The sequence below is a fragment of the Molossus molossus genome, unplaced genomic scaffold, assembly GCF_014108415.1.
Source record: "Molossus molossus isolate mMolMol1 unplaced genomic scaffold, mMolMol1.p scaffold_m16_p_3, whole genome shotgun sequence".
Classification (NCBI taxonomy): domain Eukaryota; kingdom Metazoa; phylum Chordata; class Mammalia; order Chiroptera; family Molossidae; genus Molossus; species Molossus molossus.
Genome location: NW_023425366.1, coordinates 129336028 through 129355727, shown reverse-complemented (window position 1 = coordinate 129355727; position 19700 = coordinate 129336028). Strand labels below are relative to the sequence as shown.

The 19700-nt window shown below is 45.7% G+C and overlaps 1 protein-coding gene across 5 annotated transcripts in view; it reads left to right on the top strand.

The window, feature by feature from the left end:
* Window positions 1-1802: 1802 nt before the first annotated feature.
* The window catches only part of METTL9 (methyltransferase like 9), a 43126-nt gene continuing 25228 nt past the window's right edge, over window positions 1803-19700 (top strand). For 2 of the 5 annotated variants that reach the window (XM_036279348.1, XM_036279346.1), the window contains exons 1-2: window positions 3921-4100; window positions 15950-16140. In XM_036279348.1, the coding sequence (XP_036135241.1) occupies window positions 3936-4100; window positions 15950-16140 (356 nt within the window). In that variant the 5' untranslated portion in view covers window positions 3921-3935. Of the gene's footprint in view, window positions 1863-3786; window positions 4101-15949; window positions 16141-19700 lie in introns of those variants that run through there. The other 3 variants (XM_036279347.1, XM_036279345.1, XM_036279344.1) reach the window with 3 other exon arrangements.

Sequence of the window (19700 nt, the reverse complement as noted above, 5' to 3'; positions counted from 1 at the left end):
ACCAAGAAGCAGTTTGGCATCAAACCAGGCAGTCTGTCTGTCTCATCAGCTCACAGGATAAACCACTGCGCTAATGAGTAGTATTGGGAGATACCAATAGACACACTGTTGCTACTATAGGTCTTCCAACTGCTGGTTCAATTCTGTCACTTCATGTTGCTATGTTTTTTTTTTTTTTTTTTTAACAAGAAGTTTATTTAAACAACAAGGTGCTTGACTTGAAGGGTAAACTATCTAGGATTCATTTCTTTTAGAGTAATTTACCCCTACTCAAAGACAGATTGCCCTATATGTAACAGCTATGTACAAAAAAGTTATAAAATTGTCCTTGGTTTCACAATGATAAGTGAAAAACATTAAAATTCTCCAATCAAACAGGTATGCAAGGATTTTTATGTTGTTCTTTTTTTGTTAAACAGTGAGAGCAAAATAACTTACTGGAATATAAAGATAAGAGCTGAATGAGCATGCCACTAATGAAGAAAGGGGGTATTTTCACAGAACCAGTATTTTCCCCCATCCCATCTCCACTTGATGTTGATCAAAACATACCATTGGCCATTTAGTTAAAAAAAATGCAAATGTTTGTGCACATACATCAGTTACTTTATGTACAATAAAGGAATGAGGAAGGAGAAAATGAAAGAATAGAAAAAACTATACTGTAGCAGTCAGATGTGTTGAAACCAAATTGCAGTTTTCTAATTGAGAATGTCTTCTTGGTCTGGAGGAACAGAGTTCTGGAGTAAAGTAGCAGGTTCCCTTTTTAGTAGACACCTCCGTCTGCTGCTGGAACACCAGTTGTATCTTCATCCTCCATTGCCAACTGTGCAGGTGTGTCTGTGTCATTGATTGGCTGCCCGTCAGATCGGAATCTGATCTGCCTCATCGACAAACCCTCTCATTCACAATAGGCTTTCATTAGTTTACTAAGTGGTGTATGCCTCTTTATCTTAAACTGCACCACAGAACCATCCTGTCCCGCCACCTTCAAATTAATATAATCGTTGTTCTCAGTCTTGACTCCTTCCTTGGGCTTTTTGTTGGCCATGGTGAGCGCCGGAGTCTCCTCAGCTGCCACTTCACAAAAGAGGTACCAGGTCTGCACCAAACGAGCACACAAGCAGCTCCAGGAGCGGCCCATGTTGCTGTTTTTTAAAACTTGTTTGCATGTTTCATTTTAGCTTAGAATTTATCAGAGACCATAGTGATATAATTGTATGTAATTGAAATTACATCAACCAAGTCCAGATAAGAATCCCCTACATTTACTAATTTTACAATATTGTTGAGCCCAGCCAGTGTGGCTCAGTGGTTGATCATCGACCCATGCATGGACATGGCCAGTTGGATTCCCAGTCAGGGCACATGCCCAGGTTGTGAGCCAAATCCCCAGTGGAGGGTGTGCAGGAGGCAGCCAATCGATGTTTCCATCTCTCTCTCCCTTCCTCTCTCAAAAAAAATAAAAAAATATATATTTAAAAATTGTTGAATACATTTACTAATTTTATTTTTTTAGAGGTGACCATTGCTTAATAACCATAGGACACATTTATTGAGTACATTGAGGAAAACTTGTTTCTTTCTCTTACATTCTAAAACATATTAAGAAGTGTGTTATCTGTGCCTCCTCCCCTCTCCACGACGGATAATTGAGGTTTTAATATGCAGTAGTGACATTCTAGTAGATGAAGGAAGGGGCAGTTCCGGAGGGCAATCTCAACTTCTGCTTCATATATTTACTCCTGCCATTGTCCCTTCCTCTTCACTGGTAATTCAGGAGGCTCTCTGAGAAGAGAGACAGCAAGGCTTCTTAGATGGATCCAAGGACCACGGGCTGGGAGACCAGGTTTTATGAAAAGGTCTGCTAATTGAATTTGCTAATTTGATCACACTGCACGTTGGTTTCTTCCTGTGCTTGCTAAATGTAAATAACATGTGTTTGAGTATTTGGTGATTATTATAGGGTATTACAGTGGGTGAGCAATTAATTTTCCAGATCCAGTGCTCAGGTATAAAGTGAAAATCTGCTTTTTGAGATGCTAGGCTCTGTGACAGTCAGCTGACCTCAAAGCCTTCAGAGTGTAGCAGCCATTTAGTTGGTTCTTGTTCATGTGACATATTTTACAGTCTCTGAGCTGTAGCTCATCAGGCTTATAGTTGGAGGACATACCAATTGGTTTCCTTTGTTTTCAGAAATGAAATATGTCATTTTATATAGTCTTGCTGCGTATGCCAACCTCCCCAACCCATCTCCTTTAAAGGTTTTTATTTTGTTTTGTTTTGGGCACAGAGCTGCTTTATCTGTGACACTAATCCAGAGACAGGAGGGAGAAGTGACACGGGAAACAAGATGAGTTATTTGGACTTCTTGCTGCAGTTCCGTTTTGATGATTTGGGCCAGGACCGCTAGCGGTTTGAACTAGATTTAGTTAAGATGCAGGTTCTTTGGGGTTTTGGCAGGAAGCAGTCAGGGAGTATAAGGGGAGAGTGCAAAGTACCCACCCCCTTTTTCGTGGTTGTTGTAGCCTATGTCACATTAGGCAACAAGATGCCGCTGTTAGTGAAAGGTGCCAAGCTGAGATTCTTAGAAGCTAATAAAGATGTTTGTGGGTAAGGAACGAGTTTGTTCCGTGTCAGTGAATTGCTGTTCCATAAATGACAGCCTTTGACGCGCAACATTGGAGTTAACAGAAAGGTTGATTTCTTTTGAACTAAGATAAAATATATATACATTATTTCTAATGCAGTTAAATTAAAAGCATTTTCTAAACAAATCTAGGAAGGTGTTAGAGTTAGGGAATCCATGAACTCTGTTACTCCTAAGTTGCAGACTGGTTGGACTTAGTTGCAACAGGAAGAACTTCAGACACAGGAACACAGAGTAACCCTTCAGTTTTGAAAGGTCTCCTCGATCTATAAATGATCAAAGAAACATCCGGGTAAATACGGCTCCCAGCGCTTAGTTCGCTGTAAGAGCGTTGTGTCCAACTTCCGCCTGTTAGTTGCAGCCCGGGACAATAATTTGGGGTCTTCATCCTTGGACAGGATCAATACATCCAAACATTACTTGCAGGTGCCCAGCCGCAGCAGCTTCCAACAACGGCAGACCTTTCACTGATGCTCTTAGAAACTAGTTGCAACTGGCCTGGCTTGGGGCGCCGGGCGGGTGGTATTGCCCCTCCCCAATTCCTGTTTGGTTTGCAGCCTCGGCAAAGAAGGACTGACGCCTTTGGGTGGGGGTCTGGCTCGCAGGCTCTGAATGTAAATAGGAAGCCACGCAGCTGAGCCAGTGCCGCGAAAACTGGTAGTGCCCGTCTCCAAGGCTTCGGTCTGAGTGTCTGGAGAGGTGAGACTCGCCCTCCTCAGCCCCGGGCCAGTCTGCACAACCAGGTAAAAGTCCGGCCCAGGGTGGGCTGAGCGGCCCTGACAACCACTAAGGCGAGGAACGAGCAGAAGTCCTGCGGCCACCACCTTGGAAGGACCGGGAGGCTTCAGTCACCGCCTTCGGAAGGGATCGCACCTACCCTAAAAAAATTAGAAGGAGCTCCATCACGCGGAACAGCGGCCGAGACCAGGCTGCGGGCGCGCTCCCGACGAATGAGCGCTCCCTTTGCCCCGCCTCCGGCCGGCCCGGCCCGCTGATTGGGCGCAGGAGCGCGCCCCAGCCAGAACGCGCCCCGCTGCTCGTTCGTGCTCCGGGCGGAAACCCGTGCCGGCTGCAGCGGCGTTCCGTGGGCGGAAAGGCCAGGGAGGCGGGAAGGCGGCGCGCAGCCCGCCCCTCCCCACTCCGCCTCGGCCCTGCAGGGGCTGGATGGACAAGTTGGGCACGATGGCTCGAGCCCGGGCGGCGGCGGCGGCGGCCGGAGGCGGCGGCGCGTCCTGCTCCTCGCCGCGGCGCCGGCGGTGATCGGAGCGAGCGGCCGCGGCCCCCGATGAGACTGCTGGCCGGCTGGCTGTGCCTGAGCCTGGCGTCCGTGTGGCTGGCGCGGAGGATGTGGACGCTGCGGAGTCCGCTCACCCGCTCCCTGTACGTGAACATGACGAGCGGCCCGGGCGGCCCGGCGGCGCCTGCGGGCGGCAGGAAGGAGAACCACCAGGTACGGGCCCGGCCGGCGGGGCGGGGGCGTGGCGGCCCGGCCTTCCCGCGCTGGGCGGCCATTGTGCGGGGCGGCGGCCTCGACGCCTCGGAAAGTTTCCCCGCCGGGCGCTCGGCCGGGGCCCCGCGGCGTCTTTTGTTACCTGCCCGGCTGCCGAGGCCTCCGGTACCCCGCCGGCCCGGCTGGGGCGCCCGACCCCGCATTGTTCCCGCGCCCCAGGCGGTGGCTGCGGGCGCTCGGCCACCTCGGCGCCCGGCGCTGGGCACCCGTCTGGCGCCGGGCCTGAGCTACGGACCAGCAGACCCAGCCCGTCACGCCGCACGCTCCATGCCCCGGAGTGGCCGGCCCTCTTTTTTTGTCTGGTTGAACCTCAGCTCATACAAAGGGTCATAAAGAAATGTAACCGTGCGTCGCAGCCTCCCAACTCTCCGGGCTTATTCGGGTGACATTTGCCCGAAGCACTTACAAATGTGTTTGACAGGCCCTCGCTCCCTCCCCACCCAGCCTTCCCCTCCTACCTCAGGGACATTTCCTCCAAACTTCGAGGTTGGTGTCTGACCGGAAAGATGTGGCAAGGACGAGGAGATGCAGGCTTTTGCTGGCAGGGTTTTACCACCAGCTCCGGGTTGGAGTGAATTCTAGGAGTTGTAGTTGCAGAGGGACCGGCTGGGTCGTCTTTTCATTAGCTTAGTTTTGTGCCACTTAAAGAATGATGTGCAGGTCAACCGTAGAATTAAGGGTGAGATGTTTCATATTTGACCATAATGTAATTTACAGTTTGCATTCATTGAAAACAGGCTTTTGACCTCCGTCAGACTGTTGGCTTGTTAATAACTAGCGTTTATAGTACAGCTTTCCAGAGAGCAGAAACTAAATTATTCTCCGTTTTGTGTCTCATCATTTTCATAGATTTCTCATTTTCCTGTTGTTTTTCTTATGCCAGATGTTCAGCGAGTTTACACTCAGGTCGATTTCATGCGTTTTAATGAAATTAAAGAATCATCGAAGGAAGTAAAACAGTTCATTTAGAAAAGTAGCGTTTAGTTCTTATTTAGCAAATAATTATAGTGGTCTTTTTTCTACTTTTAAAGGAAATAATAAATTTCTGTATATATATATATATTTTTTGGTAATCCCACAGCGATTGCAATTTGTTAGGGGATAACTGCTATGATATTGTTAGGGGTGAACATAAAGCTAGCCAGTGGTTTTAAGTTGTAAAACCACATTCTTTGCTATGGATTAATTACTCACATTGGTCTTTTTTAGATGAACAATTCTAAAGTACTGTAGTGATAATGTACAGTTACCAAAATGTGACATCTCCATATGGAACACAGATAAGGTGTAAAACGACGAATTAGAAATGTCAGCTGGTAGAAATACTGTTCTGGATAGGGTAAAAAGTCTTGTTTCCGCTGACGTGTAGTTACGAATGAGCGAATCTCCTAGGTGTTTGTTCTGACACTTGTCCTGACTACCTTTACTGCAGTACGCTTGATGTCTTCAATGCTCATACAATTGGATGGATTTTAAAAATTGAAAAACTGTTTAAGTTGTTTGATTTTTATGGAATCTGGGTAGAATTATAGCTGTAGACAGAGCCTCAGAATATCTTAACAGAGGTTACTTTCTAATAGTGTACCTTTAAAAATTTTTTATTTTTATTGTTAACAGTATTACAAATGCCCCCCCCCCCCCTTGGCCCCCTCTACTTGGCTCCTGTTCTGCCCTAGACCTTCACTACCCTATTATCTGTGTCCATGGGCTATGCATATATGGATATAAGTTTTTTTATTATTCTCTTCCTAACCCCCCTTTCCTCTGAGATTTGTCAGCCTGTTCCATGTTTCCATGCCTCTGTTTCTATTTTATGCATCATTTTATTTTGTTCATTAGAGTCCATATGAGTGAAATCATGTGATATTTGTCTCTCTCTGACTGGCTTATTTCAGTTGGCATAATACTCTCCAGGTCCCTCCATGCTCTCTAATGTGTACTTTTCTAAGGAAAACTAATACTGGATTCAGATACCTCATTTACTTCATTATGCTTTGGAGATGCTCAGGTGTGCATGTGTGTTTGTGTGTGTGTGTGTGTGCACGCCTGTGTGTGTTTGTGTGTATGCATGTGTGTACATTTGTTTCAACCAGTTGCACTAACAGTTTGGCAGCTAATGTCTCCAAGATGAAGACTAATCTGGTGCTTTCTGAATATTTAGGGGGAGATTAGCTCTCTTACTTGGAATAATCAATCCAGACATTATTTTGAAGTGAAACAGTCACATTATAAAAATGTCCATAAGTAAGGTTAAAATGAGCAAAAGAAACGCATGTGTAGAAATCACAGTGAGGTAAAGTAAAATAGGCAAAAGTAGGCTTACAGTTGTGAGTACACGAAAGTTTATTCTTGTATTGTTGTTATTAATTTTTGTATTATTTTCCATACAAACGTATTTTTGCCCCACCCTGTATTCTAAGAGCTTGGATTTGCTTTATAAACTTTGTTGCTTATGAAGTAACTTAACTGTAATGGCCCCCCTCCCCTCAAATTAATAGTTTTACACAAGGTCTTCTGGTGTTCATTTGGATGTGTGGGTCCCATAGCCAGCCACATCTGGTTCTTTTGGAGTTGCATGAAAGTACGGTAATGAATTTGATTGGACCATGCTTAGCACAGCTTTCCGTATGGTTATTTTATTAAGAAATTATGATGGAGGATTCTATGGTTAAAAGAATCCTCTGACACTTTGGCACTTGGGCAATGTTTAGTCATTAACAATGCTATTTAGTTACTATAGCCTAGAGATTGAGATTTAAGACTCCTTTGAGCTAAAGCAGCTCTGAAACTGTAGCAGCAGCACCATTTTAGTAACTTGGTTTGGTGTGCTCCCTTCAAAACTGAGACTATGTTTCCCTTTGGGCAAAGCGGAAGCAGGAGTGGCTTCTCTGGATTTAGAGCACGGATATGGCTTGTGGGCCAAATTGGGCTCACTGACCTTTTTGGACAGCCTGTGAAGTAAATTACATTTTTAAGTGGTTGCAAAAAATTACAATATTTTGTAACGTGAAAATTTTTTATATGAAATCCAAATGTCAGTGTCCACAAAGTGTTGTCGGAACAGCCACTGCCCTCACTCACCTGCGGTTTGTGAGCGGTCTGGCCTACAGCCGCAGAGCGGGAGTTGCTGCTCTGTGACTTGCAAGCCTAAAATATTTACTGTGTGGTCTTCTACAGAAAAAGAGTTTTCCCCAGAGAGAAATGTCAGCTTCCTGAATCAGCATATTCTTAATCACAGGTTGCAAGGTGGGTAGATTGACTCACTGAGAAAAAAACTAGTTATGCCACTTTTCTACATTTGCAGACTTGGGACTTTAAAAGAAAATGACAGCACCCAGCCGGTGTGGCTCAGTGGTTGAGCATCAACCCATGCACCAAGAGGTCACTGGTTCAATTCTCAGTCAGGGCACATGCCCAGGTTGTCAGCCAAATCCCCAGTATGGGGCATGCAGGAGGCGGCCAAATGATGTTCTTTCTCATCGATGTTTCTATTTCTCTCTAAAAAATCAATAAAGAAAAAAAATTAAAAGAAAATGACATGTAGTCTTTTTTTTATCTTCACCTGAGGACATTTTCCCATTTTTTACAGAGTGGGAGGGAGAGAGAGGGAGAGAGGGAGAGAGGGAGAGAGGGAGAGAGGGAGAGAGGGAGAGAGGGAGAGAGGGAGGGGGAGAGAGAGAGAGAGAAATCGAAATCGATGTGAAAGGGACACATCGAGTGGCTGGCACCCACACAACCCAACCAGGGCTGGGGACAAACTGCAACCGAGGTATGTGCCCTTAGCGGGGCCGAAACCAAGTCTCTCTGGACTGCAGGCCGACGCTCTAACCACTGAGCCAAACCGGCCAGGATGACATGTAGTCTTTCCTATGCAATTGCACCTAGTACTTAAAGTTAATGAAAATATTATAGACCTATTGAAACTTGAAAGGACCCTTAGGCCCCACTATCTAGGTTCCTGGTAATAGCAGTCATTCAATAGCTTCTTTTTTTTTTTCCATTAATTAATTTTTGTTACAGATGTTTCTCCTTTTCCCCCCACTGATTCCCGCCTCCCCCTCCCTCCCTGCCCTTTCCCCAGTTTGTTGTCCATGTCCACTGTTCATGCATACATGCATATAAGTTCTGTGGTTTATCTCTCCCCCACCACCCCCTCTTTAGGGGATTGTCAGTCTGTATCCCACTTCCACGTCTCTGCGACTACCCCATTCCTCAGACTGTTAATGTTCATTATATTCCACAAATAAGTGAGATCATATGAAACTTGTCTTTCTCTGTTTGGCTTGTTTCACTTAGGATGATACTTTCCAGGTCCCTCCATGTAGTCTCAAAGGATGAGAGATCTTTCTTTCTTATAGCTGCGTAGTACTCCATTGTGTATATGTACCACAGCTTTTTTATCCATTTGTCTACTGATGGACACTTGGGCTGTTTCCAGATCTTAGCTATTGTAAATAGTGCTGCTACAAACATGGGGGTACATATATTCTTTCTGTTTCAGGCTTCTTAGGGTATATTCCTAGAAGTGGGATCACTGGGTCAAATGGAAGTTCAATTTTTAATTTTTTGAGGTAACACCATATTGTTTTCCATAGTGGCTGCACCAGTCTGCATTCCCACCAGCAGTGCACTAGAGTCCCCTTTTCTCCACACCCTCGTTCAATAGCTTCTTAATTGATGGAGAGAAAAGATAATTTTTGTAGAACTTCCTAGAGCTAAGCCAGGAGAATTTCTCCAGATGACATTCTGCATGATTTTTTACCAGCACAGACAACAGTCAATATCTGCAATTATTAAGGTGTAATCTAAAATTGCAAGTATGTGTGTATTTGACTTATTTTATTTTTCACCTTATATTAAGCTTGTGCTATGCCACAAGTGATGATGGATTCAAGATAGAATTGATATGATTTGGGTTTTTTTCCTAAATGGAAAAGTACTTGGACATCACAGCCAAATGTTAGAGGTTATGCTAAAGGACAGATTCAGAAACCTAACTCCCCATGTACCTGCAGAGGTGGGCTGAATTCAGTCATGGGTTAACAATGCGCAAGGCAGTGAGCTAGCTAGCCAGGCGGACACTGATGGATTCGTGTCCTCCTCTGAACTGCCATTGAGAATCTGCAGGCCTTTGCTTCAGTTTCCCGGATCACAGGGTCTCTCTCCTGTTGGCTATACAGTGTGTGTGTGTGAGTGTGTGTGTGTACACACAAAGGGTGTATGCAATGACTGTGTGTGTGTGTGTGTGTGTGTGTGTGTACGTACACATAAAGGGTGTATGCGGTGCCCTAGGAGACCAGCAAAAGCCTTCTCTGTATTCACACTGACCTAAAAACACTACCTGAAGTTTGTGAGTTAAACAAGGATGGTAACTTACAGTAAAAGACTTGTTTAGACCCTCTGAAGCTTTGTTCACATCTCAGGATTATAAAATACTGATTATTTGAAATGAATATTGACAATTGTTTATTAAATCAAAGCTAAAGCAACTTAATCTTATCTGTGTAAATTGTTCCCCTGCACGAATGTGCGGGTGCCTTGGGTTGGTTTGTACCATTAGGAGAAAAATAGTGAGTGGTTTGTTTATGCCTATGCTGTTTTTAGATGCATGAAGGTGTCAATGGTGAAATCTGTGCACTGATTTGACTGCATTGCAGAAATGTAGAATGTGAGTTTTGAGTCCTTGCTGTCAAGGTCAGTGTCACTGGACTTGATCTGACTGCCTCTGTAGTAGAACAGATTGTGTCCACAGACCCCATCAGTGGAGCCTTTCTAATGTGTTTTAGTGCTCATGCCTCAGGTCTCTGGTTACTTACTGCCTTTGAGAATGGCTGCATGCCCAGACAATGACAGTGTGGTGTTCAGGCATTCCCTTGAACTTCAGTTCTCTGATTGGATTTTGTGGACCTTGGACAGGAAGGGGAAGGAAACCTACAGTTACTGGCCTTCTGTTGTGTGCCAGGCACTTTAAATATATTACCCCCTCTAATCCTCATGACAACTCTGGGAGGCAGGTGGTGCACCCCCACTTTACATACAGCAGGTGGAAGCTAAGAGATGAGACTTGCTCAAGAGCACAGCTCCCTAGATGGTTTTGAGCCCCGGTCTGTCTGCTTTTTCCAGTTTCATGATACCCCTCCTAGGAAGCCTGTGAAACAGGCTGCTTTCTCAACAGGAAATGGCCCACTGCTGTGGCCCTCTGTATGGGTGGTGAAGTCATGTAGCGGTGTGTGCAGAAATACCTGCTGGAGGCTTGCCTCTGAGTTAGACAAGGCTGGGCCAGCTGCTCTCGGCGCTGGCCTTCATCCAGCTTGTACGCTTTTCAAGTTTAATGTCGGAAAACACATTCTTACCTGTGGTGCCTTTTTTTCTGTCACCAACCAATTCTCCAGTTCTCTGCGGTCAGCTGGATATCCTGCAGTTGACTGTCTGACGCTGGGGTTCATGTCAATTCCCAGACCCCCACTTCTGGTGCGGGCCGTGCAGGCACGGTCCTTAGCTACCAACTTTGGGGTCCTCCAGGTTAGGTAATTCGCTAGAAAGACTCACATAGAGTTTAGGAAAATACTTTACTTGTGTTTACTGGTTTATTGTGAAGGGTGCAGCTCAGGAACAGCCGAACCGCGAGCAGAGGGCCGGCAGGGCGGGCGCAGAGCTGCAGCCAAGCTCCCGGAACCTGTTGTTGGGACTTTCATGGAAGTGTGGTGCTTACTGTGATTAAATCCCTGGCTTCTGCTGATTGAGCACAGTCCCTAGCCCCTCTTCAGCCCTGGAGCAGGGGGCTGGGCTGAACGTCCTACCCTCCGTCTCGTTGGCTTACAGAAGTTGCTCATATCACTTAAGAGGTTTGAGGGGCTACTTGCCTGGAACCAGGCATAAAGACCAAATATTTATTTTTTATTTTACCACATTACTAAAAATCAGGAAGTTGGTTTTAAAAATAATTTTTTAGTTCTACTGATGTGCTCACATCCTTTATATTTTGGCATAAAGACCATTATGTCATACAGCTCATGTTTGACTAGTTGAGGAACTCCAAAAAAACAATTGCAGAAAAATTTTAACTCTGTCCCTGAGTCTGACAAGCAAATATAATTTTATGGGAAAATTGCATTTCTACTTTGAAGGAGTGATTCACCAATCAATACTTCATTACTTTGGTGAATTCCATCCAGCACACACCCAGAACTCCTGCTGTCTACCTGATTTGGCTATTGTTTGGCTCATTATTAGTGTCTTTGCAGACTTGTTGCAAGTAGGGAGAATGCTGCCGGTTGCCGTCATTTTTAGAAGATATATGTTTAGTAATCACATCCTGCTTAATACATGGCATCAGCAGATGACTGCATAGCATAACTTTGGGTTGATTAGAGCTTGTTATTTAAAAGATTTACTTATTTGGATTGAACAAAGTTGGAGTGAGCTTTAAAGTAAGATGCCAAGATGAAACATTTTCAGACCCTACAGTCTCCAGCTGGAGAGTCCAGCCTGGCACACGGTCCTTCCAGTGTGAAAATTTAACAAACACAATGTTCTTATCTGCACACCTTGGTCTTCTGGTCTTTGAGGAGCACAAATTCAGAGAACTCACCTGCATGAAAGTGCACAGAACCTGCTGACAGGCCACCCTGTGCTGCGGCTCATAGCCTCCCGCTGAAGCTGGGCTAGCAGAGGGAACTCCAGGGCAGCTGCCAAGGTTGCAGATCTCACTTAAGGGCAAGGTCATAATCCCACTGCTCGTTTCTCTTGGTTTCTGATTCCTGAGACCACTGTTAAGCTTAGATAGTTAGGAAACATGACTGGAAAGTCAGTGTAGGGTCTTAAGCAGTGGGGATTCTGCCTTCCCAGGGACACTTGGCCATGTCTGGGACATTTTGGCTGTCACAATGAGGGGGTGCTACTGGCATCCAGTGGGTAGAGGCACGCTGCAGTGCCCAGGACGGCCTCATGACAAGCATTATCCTCCCCAGATACTGTACTGTTAAGTTGAGAAACCCTGTCCTATAATAATTACGTGCTATCTAGATCAGACTCTTTTCTCTAAACACATCCAGCCCGGTTTAATAGGCAGAGCAGTTCTGCACTTCTCCGAGAGTGAATCTCAAGCAGACACACTGGGTGGAGGTGAAGATAAGCTTCCTTGAGAGAAACTTCTTATAAAACAGCATGTACCTCGAACAGGAATTCGCATCAGCTGGAGCTGCTGCAGGGCTCTAGGCTGCCCATCCTCGGAAGTCGGGAGGCGGTGAGTGAGGGTGAGTGAGACAGGAGGTGCTCGTCCAGGTGCCTGGCACCAGGTGGGAGGGAAGTGACAGGATCAGATTTGTGTTGACAATTTGCATTTTTAAAGAAGTTTGCTTGGTCACTTAAAAATTCAAAATACTTTTTATTTCTGGAAGATGAAAATCTAGATGTGTGTATGTGTATTTTTTTTTTTTTTTTAATCCTCACCCGAGGACATTTTTCGATATTTTGTTCAGATAGAGGGAGAGAGAGAGAGACATCGACGTGAAAGCGACACATCGAGTGGCTGCCACCCACACGGCCCAACCAGGGCTGGGGCAAACTGCAACCAAGGTACGTGCCCCTAGCGGGAACCGAACCCGGGTCTCTCCGGACCACAGGCCGACGCTCTAACCGCTGAGCCAAACCGGCCAGGGCTGTATGTGTATTTTTTTAAATAACAACTTCATTTACCACAAAACATGTCCTTTTATAAGATATACTTGCATGGGTCTCAGGGCTGTGCATTCCTGAGCTGAGCACCCAGCACCACTCTGATTTCTGAGCACTCCCATCACCCCGAGATGCCTGGCCCCGAGCAGATGCTCCTCATGGCCTCCCTCGGCCCTCAGCACCCTCTGCTTGCTGCCTCTGGGTGTGCCTGTTCTGGAAAATTCATGTAAATGAAATAATATAATTTGTAGCCTTTTGTGACTGTATTATTTTACTTAGCATAATGTTTTCAAAGTTTATCTGTGTTATTGCATGAATTGATGTTTCCTTCCTTTTATGGCTGAATTATACACACACACACACACACACACACGGTCCCAAAAAATGTATACACACTTTAAAGTTAATAGCTCAATTGATGTTTCTTTCTCTTCAAATTTAACCCAATGGAATTTATAATTATTCAAAGTGTGTATATATTTTTTGGGGACACCCTATATACTCTTGAGTGGGTGAATCACATCTTGTGTCCATCATTCGGTGGCCGTTGGGTTGTCCCCACGTCTTGGGATTGTAGCATGCTGCCATGGGGCTGACATTGGTGGCACGCAGGCGGCCAGGAGGCAGGTGGACTTATGCTCCCCCTGCAGAGAGGTGCAGCGCGCTGTGCTCAGTCAACGGGTTCTTCTCTGCAGGGCGCGTGCAGCAGGGAAGCTCTAACCACGTGTGCTAATGTTGATGAATGGGGAGAAATGCTGTTAAAAGCTCGGGCTTTCCTTTGGTATTTGAGAGCAGTATTTGCAGTTCACGCTACTACTTCTCATCTAGTTCTGGAAGTCAGAGTCCATTGTTGCTCTAGTTTTCCATTTACCAGTGGATGCCAAGGAATTTTTATCCTAACCCCTCGGTTTCACCTGAATGACTTCTTGTCCACATTAATAGAATGCACCTGATTGCCTGTTACCAAGCAGACGGCTTTCATCTTGATTAGTTGTTTCAGAGAATAAAAAATAAATGTCAGAGTGGCGTTGGTGTTGCAGAGTTCAAAATGTGCACTAGGAGGTCACGAGAATTAAAAATAAATGGTTTATGACCTGCACTGGGCATACCTTGAGACACAGTGAATATTAAGAAATAGTTAATAATTAAGGGTGAACATTTTTAGACCAAGGGAAAAAGTGTAGGCTGTGACTGTAAGAAGCCTCAGAGCTTGTCATATAGAGGGATAAAAGCAAAGCTCGCCTTCAAGTTCAGGCAGTTTTGGTAAGTATTTAAATGCTGAATTAACTCAAATCATTACCAGTTGGAAAGATTTGGTTTATCTGGTTCAGGGTACAGGGTTTGTAAAAAGATTAGTCAATCTTTGAAAAATTTAAAAAATTTATTTATTTATTTATTGCTGAGAGTATTACAGATGCGTGCCCCCCCCCCCCAATTGAGCCCCTTCACCAGGCTCCCGCCCACCCCAGTCCTTTACCGCCCTGTTGTCTGGGTCCACGGGCAGTGCATACATGCCTGTAGGCTCTTTGGTTCTCTTCCTGCCCTGCCTGCCCTCCCTGAGCTTCAGCAGTCTGTTCCATGCACAGTCTGAGATGTCTGTGCTGTTTGCTTGTCTGCACTGGTTCATGACCACCCGAGATTGCATTTCATAGTTAGCAAGCCTAGAATGACTATGAAATTGGTCCACTAGTTGTGCCAGCAGTTGTGGGACACCTACAGCTGACAAATGGTCATATTTGTCAGGGGAAACAAGTTACTTTCGGCTCTTTATTGGGAAAAAACTGATTGTGTTTTAGCAGATAAAGGAATAATAGCAATGGGTTGCATCATTGTACTAAATGGGCTCACCCTTCTTTATCAGGCCATGTTAGAGGAATCTCATTGTGATTATTATTTCAAGATTCTTGGCTGGTCTTAGACTGAGGATTTGCCCACATTATCTTGTTTAATCCCCTCAGTAGCAGGACAGATACTAGTAACATTTCTAGTCTGCAGATGAATGGAGGCTCAGAGAATAAGTGAGTTGTCTGAGCTCGCACAAGAACACGCAAGAAAGGTGGAGCCAGCCCTGGCCGGTGTGGATCAGCTGACTGGGCGTTGTCCCGTGCACTGAAAGGTTGCTGGTTCAACTCCCAATCCCGATTGTGGGCTCAGTCCCTGGTAGGGGGCATGCAGGAGGCAGCCAGTCAATGGCCCCCTTCCCTTCCCCTCTCTCTGTCTAAAAATCAATTAAAAAAAAAAAAAAAAAGGACAGAGCCAGGATGTGATTGTGGGGTTGACTTTACAGCTGATGCTCGAATGGTCTAACCCCCGCCCCTTTCCTGGTCACCAACTCGAAATGAAAAACATTGATTGTGCGAGATTCAATTTCTTCCTCAGTTGAAGTTCTTGAATTTTGTTCTGAAAAGTGTATTCCTGGAAATTTGGTTCTTAGTATGTTATTACTTTGTCTTCTATTGATCACAGTTTGACCTTAAGTAACTTCGTAATCTTTCTCAAGCACATTTTTGCCCTGTCTGTAAGAATGTTGTAGGACCTGGTAAAGCACACCTCAATATTTTAAAGGTGTGTATACAGCCTATAGGAAGAAAGGCAGGTTAATCTGGTCCTTGGAGGGTTAAATGTTGCTGCTCATTCTGCCATTGATTTGTTTGGTGGTTTTCAGTTCAACCATTGCATCATGCGACTGTTCTCTTACCTAAAAACAAGGTTCATCGTGCTGGTTATGGCTTCTGTGTTGCATCTCAGTGCTGGAGGGGCCAGTGGAGTCTTCCCTGATCTCAGAGTCCAGAGGGGACAGTGCCTGAGTACTAGGCCAGGGACGGAACGCCTGGACTGTGGCCTGGCTCTGCCGCCTGCTAAGCTGCATGGCTTGCCTACCTCGCTCCCTGCCCCCACGCTCTCCCCCTGCCTGGGGGTTATGAGAAGTAAATGAGAAATTACCCATGAAGAAGTAGTTCATACTTTATAGGTTATATGAGTATAGAACAGGTTGATCCTCATAGTGCCATGAGATTATAATATTTGGAAATCTTAGATTTAACTCAGTCTTCTGTGTTTGTTTCTGGACTTCTCAGGTAACACTTCAGTTTTGTGTTTTCATTTTCTTTTAGTGGTATGCATGCAACAGAGAGAAGTTATGTGAGTCACTGCAGGCTGTGTTTGTTCAGAGTTACCTGGATCAGGGAACACAGATCTTCTTGAACAACAGCATCGAGAAGTCGGGCTGGCTCTTCATCCAGCTGTATCACTCCTTCGTGTCGTCTGTGTTCAGTCTGTTCATGTCCAGAACATCTATCAATGGGTAAGTGAATCATGGATGTTTCTTCTTTACCTTTATGTTTAAAAAAAGAAAATGAAAATGAAAAGAGACCGTTCAGGAAGGTGACCCCTCGGCAGGACACCACTTCTGCTGGTCAGAATCCTGGGCACAGAGCCAGTGTCCCAGCCTCTGTCCTCAGCTTTCTAAGTCCACTGCGACCAGACTGACGGCCTCCTTCACCTCGGTCCGCATTTCTCTGATGGGAGGTGCTCAGAGCAGTGCTGCCCAACTCTGACGGCACAGGAGTCGCCTGGGATCTGGTTAAAATGCAGGTTCTGAGTCAGTAGGTCTGGGTGGGACCTGAGATTCGGCATTTCTGACAGGTGATGCTTTAGCTGACTTACCAGAGGGAGCAGCACAGTACTTGACCCCACGCCCTTCATAGCTGGGCTCAGGACTCTGTTCTTGGCCTTGAGCACATGTCCCAGGAGCAAGTGTTTAGGGGGATCTAATTCACCCAGTCGTCGGTGATGGCTTGTTTCAAGTATAGGTCCTGTATGTGCTCTTATGTAACGTCTAGGCTCAGCATACTTTTGTAAACTTACTATGGAGTTCTCTATCCCTAGAGTGGTTCTCTCGTTGAAATCTATGGAAGAAGCTCTAGGAATTTTTTTATCCTTTCTTGGCCACATTTTCAAACATCCCAAGGCCCAAGAACCCAGAACGCCAGGGAGAAAAGGAGCAGAGCTCGGTGCTCTAAAAGCCTGGGGGTCCTTAAAGCTACTGGTTTTGTGGCTTTTCCAGTGAGGTGTGGAGCCAGCATCTGCTGGTGCCTGGGTCCCTGTCTGCCACCTGTCCTTAAGTATGCTTTCAGGCACCTGAGTCATTTCTCAAGGTTTCTTACTTATTTCTTCATTGCTTACTCGTGAAGTTGACTGAAGTTTGCTTCAGCAAATAGTTGTTAATTTTGTATTGGTAGTTGAATTTATACAGCTCAGGTCTGGCATTTTGTTTCTAAAACTGGCTGCATTGAATTTCTGTTCTATTACATGTATCTTTCCATTGAAAAGCAGACAAGTCACTGTAACAGTGATTTTTAACCTTTTCGGGGCCCTGTACCTCCATGAAAGGGATAAAAGGTAGAAATCCTCTCTTCATAGTCCTTATAGTGCATACACTGGGGGAGAGGGCAGGCTCTGAGTGACTTCCCCCACCTGCACTGCAGTGGGCTGGGTTACAAGCCCTGCTATGGAATCTCACAGTTTGGTCAAAGGGAGGCAGTGCAGTTAGGGGATCCCTTTGGGCTTCCCTTATCTGTAACTCTTTGCCTTCTTCTTCTTTCCAACCTCATTCCCTTCCCAACAAAAACCAAACCTACTCTTGCCCGGTGTCCTCATTCTCAGCTGAGAGCTCACTTCCGAGCCCATGGGCACGTCCATCCATGCAGCTTCGGGCTGTGGCCGTGAGTGGTGTCTTTCAGCAATACTCACTGTGGCACCTCTTGAACTCAGGACGAGAGGCACCTCAGCCTTCCTTTGTGACGGAAGGAGAAGGCCAGGGAAGAAGAGACTTGGTAGCTGAGTGGGCGTTTATTTTATAAGGAAGGCATTTACAAGGAGGCACACCTCCACAGACTGTGGTGAATCCGAAGGAGCTCAGACCGGGGCCAGGGAGCCTAGGATAGTTACTCAACACTTAAAAAAATTAAAGGCAAATGAGCGAGCCAGATCTCTCCATGTGTGTATTTGCTGGAAGCCTGCTGCTGAGCTAGGTCAGTTTCTTGGCATTTTAAGTGGGATGATTCTTCATTGTGTGGGACTGTCCCACACATGACAGGAAGTCTGACTTTTCTGGTTTTGCCCACCACCTACTTCCAATGATTTTTAGAGGGCAAAATTGGTCTCAGTTGAGAAGCACTGGGCTCAATGAATGTTGATTCATTTTTGACACTTTTAATCTTTCTGTGGAGCCTCAGCTGGTCATGATGTTTGGAAGCAGGACATTGCTTCTCTCTGCTGCCTCTAGATGCAGACCATTGAGATGGCCTCCTGAGCTCTGACCTCAGATGACCTCCAGCTCTGGAATTTTAGGGTTTCCTGTCAAGGTTTGTTACATCCCAAGGAGATGGCTAGGGAAGCATGTTCTTTTATTTTTTTTTAATTTTTAAATTATTTTAATTTTTTTTATCCTCACCTGAGGACATTTTTCCATTTTTTGTTCAGATAGAGTGGGAGGGAGAGAGAGGAAGAGAGAGAGAGAAACATCGATGTGAAAGGGACACATCGAGTGGCTGCCACCCGCATGACCAACCAGGGCCGGAGACAAACTGCAACCGAGGTACGTGCCCTTAGCGGGAACTGAACCTGGGTCTCTCTGGACCACAGGCTGACGCTCTAACCGCTGAGCAAAACCGGCCAGGGCAGCATGTTCTTTGGAAAAATTTAAGCCAAAGAACTGTTTTGCAACTGACTTTTGCAAGTCAGCACCGACACTTGCCACATATATCCCCGGCCATGCTGCCGTGACCTCTGGAACCTCCTTGCTCTGACCGGTTCCTGTGGGAAACTTTGTGTAACTATTTCAGTAAGTCCAGTTCCTTTTCTCAGGTTTGCCCCCTGCAGCCTGTTTTCCCACTAGAACATATGAACAATTGAGGATTAAAAACAACTTGTCTTGCCCTGGCCAGGTGCTCAGTTGATTGGGGCATCGTCCTGTATACCAAAAGGTTGCGGGTTTGATTCCCAGTCAGGGCACATACCTAGTTTGTGGGTTTAATCCCCCAGTCAGGGCGTGTATGTATCTCACATTGATGTTTCTTTCTCTCTCTCTCTCCCCCTTCCCCCTCCTCTTTCGCTAAAAATCAATTTTAAAAAATATAAGAGAAATTTAAAACAAACAACTTGTCTTTCCTAGATATTGTTTTCTCTGATTATCAGTTGTTATGGGTCGTGCCATGTTTTTTCTTTGAGCACCCCCGCCCCCCGTTTTGTTTTAGCATTGCTGTGGGCAGAAGGTTTACTGTTAATACACTATTAGATTTGGTTAAAATCTCCTATGGTCTTAGTGGGAAAATGGGAGGGGAGTCTGTTATATGAACTCCATAGTTCAAATGTTTTCCTGAATCTGGGCTTATCAGGAGCACCAAGCTGCAGAATGTTCCCAGTCCCTGTATCACAGATGTATTGAACCTGGTTTTGCCCACCACCTTTTATTTCCAGAAAGTGGTGTCCAGGGTAGAGTGCCCTGCCATTTCGTAGGTCAGCAGTTTTCAGACTGGTTCCTGGGGCCTGGGCTTCCGCTGCAGAGAGGCCCGGTGGGCGGCCAGGCTCCGTCTCCACCGCAGCAGCTCCCGGTGCCATTCTGTGGTCTGGTCCACGCCAGGTAAAGGACTGAGGCCCCCTGCCCTGCACACAGGCACCGAGAGCTAGGAAGCCAGCGCTAATCGAGTGTGTGTATTTCCACACTTGCATGAGGCTCGGCATGATCCGTGCCTTCTTTCCAAGGGCTCTCTTTGCTTTCCTTTTAACTCCTCTCAGGCTCTTTTTTTTTTTTTCAAAAACATGCCAATGGTTTTGAGTGGTTTTTAGGATCTTTAGAACAAT